This window comes from Impatiens glandulifera, chromosome 2 (genome assembly GCF_907164915.1).
Source record: "Impatiens glandulifera chromosome 2, dImpGla2.1, whole genome shotgun sequence".
NCBI classification, from domain to species: Eukaryota; Viridiplantae; Streptophyta; class Magnoliopsida; order Ericales; family Balsaminaceae; genus Impatiens; species Impatiens glandulifera.
In genome coordinates this window covers 57,352,242-57,363,251 of record NC_061863.1, presented here as the reverse complement: position 1 = coordinate 57,363,251, position 11,010 = coordinate 57,352,242, and the positions used below count along the sequence as shown (strand labels likewise).

At 28.3% G+C, this 11,010-nt stretch overlaps 1 protein-coding gene across 2 annotated transcripts; it reads right to left on the bottom strand.

The window, feature by feature from the left end:
- Positions 1-4,797: 4,797 nt before the first annotated feature.
- LOC124926511 (lactoylglutathione lyase) lies at positions 4,798-8,447 on the bottom strand. Of its 2 annotated transcripts, none has more exons than XM_047466750.1 (8): positions 8,257-8,447; positions 8,122-8,183; positions 7,965-8,025; positions 7,812-7,891; positions 7,664-7,734; positions 7,124-7,213; positions 5,977-6,092; positions 4,798-5,104 (listed from the first exon to the last, which is right to left on the bottom strand). In XM_047466750.1, the coding sequence occupies exons 1-7, from the start codon at positions 8,347-8,349 to the stop codon at positions 5,992-5,994; spliced, it is 558 nt and encodes a 185-aa protein (XP_047322706.1). In that variant the 5' UTR covers positions 8,350-8,447; the 3' UTR covers positions 4,798-5,104; positions 5,977-5,991. The 2 variants fall into 2 exon arrangements, with proteins under 2 accessions (XP_047322706.1, XP_047322707.1); XM_047466751.1 differs by having other exon boundaries at positions 4,798-5,101.
- Between the last annotated feature and the right edge of the window lie 2,563 nt (positions 8,448-11,010).

The window sequence follows — 11,010 nt, the reverse complement described above, 5'->3', positions numbered from 1 at the left end:
TTAATTAGAAAAAAGAAGATGATGAAGATGAAGGTGAAGGTGACTGTAAGTAACATCAGAAAGATTTGAAGGGGTATGGGCCATGATCACATGTGGGTTGATCAGAGAAGATTAGTTTCTGGGGTTGTGTGTAGTAGGGGGGAGATTTTGTTTTGAAATAAAAGAAGAATTTTAACATTTTGTTTTTGTTTTTGTTTGGCGTTTCTCTTTCTTGTTTTCTTTGACAGTACATGGGTAGAGAGAGAGAGGTGACTCTGTTGTTTAATTACTACTAGCTTTTCTTTTTGTGCCTTACTATCGTTTTAGGTATTGGTGATGTCTTCTTCTGTACAAATCAGAACTGTAGGGTGACTGCCTAATGAAAGCTAGTTCTAGTAAAAGTCTTCTTCCCATTCTCTCTCTTTTTAATAAAAATAAATAAATAATTAGTCAGCTTTGATTTTACAACATTTGTCAGCCTCGGCCAACCCCATTTTATGAAAACTAGACTCTCAGAAGAAGAAAAGAAGAAGTTATCATCATTATCATATCTGGTCCCTAATGACCAATCATGTACTGTTCCCCCCTTTCTATTATTTCATTTTCTTTTTATATAAAAACCCTTCTTCGGTTTTAGGGTTATTTGAAGTTTAATTGGATGTTTTGATTATCAACTGATCTACCTTTTCTTGTTGTAGCAAGTTGGGTCATTTTGTCTATTCCATATTTTGGTGTTTGTTGTGTAAAGCGAATGATTTTTAGGCGTTACGAAGAGCGATTCAAATCTCTCGGAAAACTTATAAGCATGGGATCGAGAATAATTAATCTCAATTAGGTTAGTATATATGGTAGTAATTAGCTAGTGGTGTTGATTTGGTAGTTAGAGTAGTTTTGGTCATCTTTATTGTTCTTACATATTTTGGAGTTAGACACATTTAATTAATATGTTTTGTGTATAGTTGAGAAATTATAAAAAGTAACACTTGTATGTCAGATTAAAGTTATATTGTATATAGAGGGTCTACAATATAGAGCTGTAGAGATGTAGATTGAGAGAATCTCTAAATTGACATGGTCACGCCAAAGGAAAGAAATTGAATATTGCCCGTTTGTATTTTTGTGAGCAGACTAATAATTTAGCCCCAAACAAAAAATAAATAAAAATCTCACTTGCAGAAACAAAATAAATAAACCCAATAAAATAATATTGCAAGGACAAGTATACTCTTCTTGTTTCTTTATGACCTTCACTTATTGTGAAAGTTACAATTAAACGAATGATATCAATTTCGCATGCATTTCCTAATTATAGCACACTTACAAAAAAAAAATAATTAGAGAAAACAAATGATTATGGCCTCAAACAATTCAAATCTTTCAAGGTTTATGTTTCATTGGCCCTTTAATCAACTTTGAGATTGATCGATACATAAAATAAAACCATGTAGGTATCAATCATCTCGACATTGAAACAAGTTGAAAAGATTATGTAAAAAGTTTTAGATATCGATCATCTTGACATTGAAACAAGTTGAAAAGATTACGTAAAAAGTCCACTCGTTTCCTGTGGACTTTTGTGAAAGAAAATTTCTATTTATTATATTAATGAGAATATTATACATTAGAATCATGTTCATCAATCCATTATTTGTCCCTAATCCATTATTTGTTCCAAATAAATAGGAGTCCCTAATCCTTTATCCATTCTTATGGTAGAGATGGTAGAGATCTTTAAAGTTTATTTTATTCATATCACACATATTTTTACTTATTCTTCAATCCCCAACTTCTTTTCAACTCGTTTCATTTTATCATTTAATATTTAGTCTAACACGTTTTATCATATCCAAATCTTCTTAGGTATAAACATTGAATGTTTCTTAGAGATTTGTGAATGCTTTTTTTATTTAAATAATTTATTAATATAACAAGTTTAGATTAATACTTTTCATGTAATAAAATTTAGAGCGTTTTCTTAATGTTGTAATAGTTTAGATTAATATTTTATATATATATATATAATTATTGTTTTAACATTTTGAATTGTCTATAGGTAATAATAAATAAAAATGCATTAAGTATTTTTTTTTTGAAACAAAAAATCTTAACTACGATATTTTTATGTTGTCTCATTAATGAAGGTCTTTAAACTTTGTTATCGATGTTAATAGTGTCAATTCTCAAAAGCAGACGGTTTATTTAGAATCGTTAATACTTTCTAACCGCTTCAAAAGTACTTGTCTCTATCATTCATGTAAACAAAATTAGTGAGAGTACTTTTATTAAGACTTACCAATAATATTGTTTTAATAAAGAAATTTAACAATAATGTTGTTTTCTTCACCCATCATATATAATCATTGGGTTATTTTATATTGTTGATACAATAATTGTTTGATTGAGTATATATAATGATTTCATGACTCGTGAGTGAGATTTAATGATGTCAAACTGTTTTGCACCTTAGTTACACCAATAATTATTCGTCGTTCTATTCTTGACAACAATTTGAACGTGTCATTTTGTTTTCGGTTATTTGTTCTCGCCTTTTCTTAATAAGCGCATTTATTTCTTATTTTTTCAAAAATATATTTATGTAATCAAATAATTTATTAATTATTAGTTAGTGCCCATAGATGTAGATCATTGACTTCTATTGTGAGCAATCAAGAAATGGTTCACAGCTAAGCCTTTCCCCTAATTGGCATCAAGATTCTTTTATTTTATTTTATACTTTTTTTAGCTAATTAGGGCATGTTTGGATGTGGTGACAATTTTTAACCTATGTTTTTAATTTACTATATATACAAACAGTTTCATCCACTCTTCCAGCAATAGCTACAACAAAAATGGATATCCCTAACCTCCTTGATTCTTGGGTTGGAATCCATTAGGTGACAAGTTCTGAGTTTGATTAAGTGGATTTATGAGTTATGTACTTAACCCGTAGAGATTAGTCGCCTAAAAAATTGAACCGGAATCCAGTGATATAAAAAAAATATATATTAATTGGATGGATCATTTTATCATTGACCATTGTTTAGATTAAAATTAGATGAAATGGTCCCACAATAAGTTAATTATTATTAACTACGTACCACTATCATCTTAGGTAGGCTATATTGATTATACCCATAATTATCAAAGATTGTATATATTTTCTTAGAAAAACAAATAAATAAATCTCACGTATATGTAATTAAGTATGGGAAATTAAATAATTTTTTTGTCGTGCATGAAATAGAAAAGAGATCATAGAGAAATGAGGAGAGATGATGATTTAAATTTATTTATTTTTAATTGTAAATGGAGAGACATGTAGTCAACTTCCTAACGTTATTAATGAATTATTTATAATTGGTATCATTTGGTTGTGTGGAATGGTCGTTGTTTAAGGGAAAATAGATTTATTTTTTATAATTAAGAGCTAATGATATTATTATCATAATGTCCTGTAATAAAATATAAATAAAATCATGCATGTAAAACCGAGGTCAACAAGAACCAATTAAGTGGTGTCCAAGTAAAGGAACAATATCACATTATATATACACACCAAGTCACCAATTTCTTATAATTAAAATTTGTGACATTTGTTTACTTTATTATATATATATATATACAAATATTAATTTATATTTGTTCAAAATGAAAAAAAAAAAAGTTGATGTCGGCTTCGTTGTGTATAGCAGTAATTTTCTTTAATTTTATATATTTGTGGTATTAATTAAATTATATATAATTTGTAATAGTGAAGAAAGTGGACAGACTGAGCAATATATATCTTGGGACTGTTCCCTTTCATTTCAGGGAATATAATGATATACAAGTTTAAAAAGTTCAAATAGTAACAACAGCCTAAGTTTTGGACACTAAATCCTGTGAAGAATACTATTCTATAGAAGAATATTTGTTAAGTTTGTTTTAATTTTACCAATTGAAAATACAAGTTAGTTTTTCTATATATATAGGAAAATGACCTATTTTAAGTTTTGTCGGACCAAATGTGCCACAACAATAATATGTCCGTGTGAATTTTTGTGGCTATAGATAAGATATAGTCTGTCCATGACAAGACAACAAAGGATGTATGTTATTCAGATTTATATATATATTCTACAGCTTGTTTGATATGAACTTTTTGAAATTTTATTCAATTTTTTTTCATATTAATAATATTTTTCTAACCCATCAAATTACTCATTTTATTAACTACAATACCCTTACTTTTATATTTATTAATTTTTGCTAGTAATTTGGCCAATTAAAACCTAAACATCCTTTTTAAGAATATACTCAAAATTCATATATCCCATTTTTTTAAAAACCAAAATTACTAAATTCATTAACAAACAATATTAAAATACCCTTATTTTAACTTTATAAAATTTAAATACAAAATTATATTATAATAATTGCTGAATAAGATTTAAAAAAAAATAGATGCCAATTAAAAATTCACAAAAAAAGACAACATTAAATAAGCCATGGGAAAATCACATATTTAAACTGAATCAAAATAGAATAAAATCTAAATCTGGGAGCTCTGATGGGATGGAAAGAGTTTTGATTTTTTAAGATTTAAATATATATATATATATATATATATATATATATATATATATATATATATATATATTATCAAATTCTAACCCTTTAAATCACTTGCAATAAGATACTAATTTATCAAATATTTGTATTTTCAAAAAAATCATAAAAATCCCAAGATTAAACAAGCTCTAGGTGAAACATTCTTTATCTTTTAAAATGCATAGCAAACAAAAAAAAGAACAATAAATATCAACAAGCCAGGAAGGATGTAGGATCGGGGCTCCATAAACATATTTTTTGGTCAAACTATCACTTCATGGATTGTCCAGTGAGCAAGAGATTACTTATATCATCCCTGTCATGGTACTGTTCAAATTTTATGACAATAATATTTTTTTGAACAAATGTTCATACAACCAACACATACATAAAATTTGACAAAGATTATTAGTATTTTCTATATTGCAATGTGATTGTGAACTAACAACCTTAAACTGCCAACAACAAAGATATAGATATATTAATTAGTCTTCTCATCAGTGGTGTAACCCATTTACAAATGTCGTCCTCGCTGCTGCATCAAAAAATGGCTCTCAAATAAATAAACCAACATTTCTTTTTTACCCATCAAGTAATGGAGACTTGATGAGGAGGACAAGGGATCAACTATTACAACTATTTTATGAAAAGTCTTTCTGGATGTTTAAAGAGTGAACCACACGGATGGAATATCATGTATATCTATCTATCTATCTATCATCTCTACCTAGCTAGTAATGCAACAGCCCACTTGAGGTTTTATTTATTTTTTAAATAATCTGATTTTGTAAAAAAAAATTATCAGCCTTGTTTGATGATAAAGTGGGATTATTTGGGTTTAAATGACTAGGAGGTCTTTAAATTTGGGAGTATTTGAAAGAAATATGGATAATGAATTTTAAATCTTATTGGATGAAATGGGAATTATTTGGGTTGATAAAATTTGGAGGGACCTTGAGTTTTGGGTCTTCGAAAACACTTGAAGAGATGAAGCCATGCAGGGCATTCAATGGAAGAAAAGCCCAAATTCAAACCAAAATTAGTTGCTTTGAAAAGAAATGGGGGATTGTTTTCAGAATTGAAAGATAAAGAAGAAGAGGAAGAAGAAAGAATGAAAGAAGTCAGAGTTTGTTTTGAATTGTTTGGTTTTGTTTTGGTTTAATCTAAAACCAACTGTTTGTAAGTTTGTGTTTAAATTTAATAAAAGGTTTACCTTTTTTTTGAAGTAGAGTAATTTTGCATTTTGAGTGATGAATTAATTGTTGAAGGGATAGATGACATTTAAAGTATTTTATTTGATGATCCTAATTGATGAAGTGCCTGATAATGAGATAAGGGGTTATTTGATTATGATGTTTCCCACATGCTGTTATAACTCAAAATAAGCAGCAAAGTTCAACCATTTACCTAGGACATCATCATTTAAGAAGCTTCTGCAGTTATATTTCCAATTGTTTTAAGGTCAAAAATCTCAATCCAGTAACCATCAGGATCTTTGATGAATGCTATTCCTTTCATTTTCCCTGTAATCAGATGGAATGCTTAGTTAGTTGGTTTGGAGTGAACTAAAGACATGATCTAATGAATATATTGTTGGCAGGTAACACAACCAACAAAAAGGCTAGCTTCAGGAACAAGATCTAAATGCACAACTGGAAAAACATCGGAACCTCTAGAATCAAGGCAAATCATAAAAAACTCCAAACGCAAGACAATAAGAATATATGAAAACCCTTCAATAGTCATTTACAAAGAAGGTCAACCAACAGGCAACAACCATGCTCAGAAACAACCAATGAATTTCTTGATATAGATCCATATTAGTTTGATAAGAAAGGTGTGGATGGTTGGGATACACCAAAAATCGCACAACCCTCAAACACTGATCCAACCTTCCGATTACCATTTAAATTGTAGATCTCTCCCATATGAACATTTTACGCACTCAAACAATTCTATCACCAATGCCATTTTTGTTTTGTTTTGAAAAATGTTAAGTATATTGAAAGAAAAAATTAATAAATAAATAAAAAAACAATAATTTGTACATGGAAAAGGTTTGAATACCAATGCCTATTTTAGATGTATATGGATCAGAATAGGTTCACATACCCATTTCCAAACAAAATCCATCCAAATCCATACTGAAAACTAGATGAATTGGGGTTTCCAAATGAAGCTAATATTGTGAATAAATGTAAACCATACAATAATTGATTAAATGGCATTAGAAAACTACAACCATGTAATCCTAGCGCACAGACACATGAAACTTAAACAACCAATTGTGAGACTAAACAGTTCCTAACCTGGTCATGTTTAGATAGCCAGCGATTTATAAAACACTACATTAATAACGTCCTAACTTTGAAAATTTGAAAAATGTGGGAAAGATTAAATTCATCCATTATTTGTGCAAAGCCATAAGAACTTTTGTGTGTACAATTCATAATTTATTAAGAATTGTTAATAGCAATAGAAATGTATGAAACAGACAATATTACAACTACATATTTACAGATATATCTGATGAACCAAGTTATTAAGCACTTACCATCCTCTGGTTTCTTTACAAATTCCACTCCCAGCCTTTCAAATCTCTCACATGCCTTGTATGTGTCATCGACCGTGATTCCTATATGTCCTGGAAAAAATTGAAAAGAACAACCACAGATGGCCAAAATGAGATTAAAATCTACATCCATCCCAAAACCAAAGACCAGGTTTTCAACGCATCAGAATTTATAAATTGAATATTATAAACAGGTGACTTGGGAGGTAACAAGTCCTCACATGATGCCTTTGTATCAAAATTTCCAACAACTGTGATCACTTTTCAGAAATGCATTTTTCACAAACATACCTCACCTCCCTTTAATATAATTGTTCTACAAGTTGAGGACAATATATATCTGTATTTTCACCCAATTTTGATGACCATATCTATCTCTTGCTTGAATTCGTGTCTCCGTCGAACCAAACATACACTAGTCATTTTCACACTTTGAAACACTCGTACATAAGAATAAAGAGGCCGAAACATGTGACAAAGACATGTAAGTGTGATAAATTATAATAGTTCAGTCTCACATACCAAAGCCACGAGGGTCTGCGTTACCATTGTGGTAACCTTTAAATTCAGGGTCATTCTCCGTTCCCCAATTACTGTGATACAACAAAGTGATTAATAATGATAAAGGGGAAGACCGAAGATTTATACATAAATGAACAAAGAAGCATACTGGGTAAGCTCAATGGTAGCCTTCTGACCAAATGTCCAAACAGTGCGATCGACATTATTGCTAGGAGCAGAGGCAAGATCCTAGCACGTTAAAATAGAGAGTAAATAAAGGGATAGACATCCTTACAAATAAAATAAGTCATTATTAATTCACCTCATATCCAAGGAAGTATAAGCTGAACTTCATTTCAGGGAAATCCAACCTCTTCAGTAACCTGTGTTGTTTAATTAACACCATAAACTGTAATATCAGAATTTCATTGATTTCATCTATTTCCTGATCCTAAATTTAAGAGAAAAAAACGACTTACGACATGCCAAGGACGCGAGAGTAGAAATCAAGACTGGGTTTTGGATCCTTAATACGAAACATCTGAGGAAGATTACGTGTAAATGTAATGAATACCCTTATCGACTGATTGAGTTGTGAGAAATATGAAACTCACCGTTTGCTGCATGAAGTATCCCTTGGTGGCTTCATCAGGATGAGTGTGGAGACCAGGATTTTGGGAAGGTAATTCTTTAGGTTCAGAAGCCATTGATGACGATAGGAAGCGAGCGAAATTCCTATTCTGTAAAAGGAAGTGAATTAAAGGATCGCTGGTGGGTCTAAGCTTTGGTTTAGTATTGGAGATGAAGAATGTTAGGGCAAAATAGTTTTGATGGGGGAAAAAGCGGTGGTAAATTTATTAATATTTTTTTGTTCTTAAAACTAAATGTACGGTTTTAAAATATGTTTTCAATTTTTTTTCTTTTAATATATTCTAAACTATTGAAGCACAAATACAAAAAAAAAAAAAAAAAAAAAAATCTAGTTAATGAGACATAAAACAAGATTAATATTAATTGATACAACAACTTGTTTAAATGTAACAACAACTTGTTTAATGTTGATTAGGTCTTTTAGAACAAACCAATCTAACAAAAACACAATCTTTCAAATAGGAATGATTCCTTGATCTTAATCATCTCAATTACTCAAATTATTTGTTTATTCTATGGGAAGTCATAGGATTCTAAATTTTTTTTAAACTTTGTTTTTTTAATCAAGTATTTAATCATGTAGGAGGTTCTTAACGAAGGAGAGATGTATTTGTGTATTATGGTTAGTCGTTACAAAATGTGTTGCGAAGAGATGAAAACGACACATCACTTGTTTTTGCATTGCAAGGGAATGACTGTGATTTTAAGCGTACTTTGAAACATGATTAACATTGAGTGGGTGATGTCTGATTCAATCGTCGCGTGTTGGGATGTTTGGATAGAAACCTTGAGCTCGTTTGGATTGAGTCGATGAATTCATATCCCAATTGTTTTTTGATGGACTATTTGGCTCGAAAGAAACCGTATAACATTTAGTGATCGCGGACGACCAATACGTTTACTCCACGATGCTATTATTATAACGACATGGGAGATCTCTTCTAAAAAATTTGGTGGAAACGGCCTCATTGATTTTTTTAAAGATTTTTTAGCTGGTTAATGTTAGGTTTTATGCTATGTTGTTTTGTTGATAAATATTTTTTTATATTTTTATTATTACTCTTAAATGATTAATTTTGTTGTGTTTTGAGTGTGTTTGATGATAATATGAACATTTGTGTTTTTGTATTATTTTTGTCGTTTTACTTAAACGACTATCATTTATATCTTGTTCCATAAATTTTTATTTTTTTTAAATAATCCCATAATACAATTATTTTTATATAGTTTCTAATAATATTAATTCAGAAATTTTGTTTTATAACATACATAGCCATTGGATTTAAAATTAATTTTAGATACAATTTTATTTTATAAAAAGGGACATTATTTTTAGTATGGAATCATGAGATAACAAGAAAGTTACCCCTCTATCTTCGAAAAATTAATTAAATCATAAAAAATAATTAATAATATAATTTGTCATAAATTAACTAAAATACATCGTAATAACGTAATTAAAAAATAATTTGAGATTCTCAACAAATTAATAAGTCAAAACTCTAACTCAAATGAGGGAATATTATAGAAATGGAGCTCAATCCTCTTCTCACCATTTTGTTTCATCTAATGTTTTTTTTTTCAGCTTATATAAGATTTAAAAAAAAAATTGTTTGATAAAAATAAATAGATTATTTTATTTTATTTTTAAATAAATTATTAAAATATTTTTTTGTATTTAAATTTAATAAAAATAAATAAGAATATTTTAATATATTAATTTAAAAAATATGTGATTTAAATAAAATTATATAAATTGAAAAAAATATTTTTTAAAAAGCTTAAAAAAATCTAAAATCCTAATTAACCATTGAGCTACACATGAATATGATCGGTCATTTTTAATGTAGTTACAACTTAATACACGTTTTTTATATACAAAAGTATAAAATTAATTTGAACTCCATTTTCAAAAATATATATTTGTAAATAATCAAAACAAACTTGTAATTTAACATTTATTTTTTATTTATTTAATTTTTCAAATGGTCAAAGTGTAGTTAATACATTATTATATAAATAGGCAAGAAAAAATATTTTTTAATTAAAAAAAATCATTCTCATTATTATTTAAATACGGGTTTAATTGTTTTTTTTTTCAATTAAGGAGAGCTAACCTCATTTTCATGGAATTGTGACATTTTATATTTGAAGACTATTTTCACTTAGCCACTTTAACATGATTAACTAAATATATTATCTTTAAAAAGTGAGGTTTTGGAAAAAATCATTAATTCTTATTAATTTAAAAATAATATTTCCAAAATAACATAACAAACTTAAAATAGTTAAAGGAGAATTTAAATATTAAATAATATGATAAATTTATAATAATTAAAATTTTATTTTAGAATATCCAATAATTTTTTTAAAAAAAAAAATTAGGTATACTCAGGGATGAATTAAAGTAAGTCGAATAATCAAACAATGTTGAAAGAATCTCAACCATTTTTTTTTTTTATCGATAATTGAAAATTATTTTGGTAACAACTCAAAAAATATTGTATTAAGTAGGGATAGATTCATGAATTCGAAGTGTGGATGGGCTTGAAAATATATTAGAAAGCTCTTAAAAAATTAATAAAATTAGGCCCAATTACCTAATGGGGCTCAAACTTTGAGCATTTTTAGCATAGGAGGCTCGAACTTTGATTTGAGCTATATGGGGCTTGAACTATCAAAGTTTTGTCCATTTGAGACTTTTCACTAAACGAACG

Excerpts from the sequence above, each read along its gene's own strand:
- LOC124926511 (XM_047466750.1), bottom strand. The coding sequence starts at position 8,349 with ATGGCTTCTGAACCTAAAGAATTACCTTCCCAAAATCCTGGTCTCCAC. Across the intron at positions 7,735-7,811 it reads GCTACCATTGAGCTTACCCA|TAATTGGGGAACGGAGAATG; the intron begins GTATGCTTCTTT and ends GTTGTATCACAG. Across the intron at positions 6,093-7,123 it reads TGTAAAGAAACCAGAGGATG|GGAAAATGAAAGGAATAGCA; the intron begins GTAAGTGCTTAA and ends ATCTGATTACAG.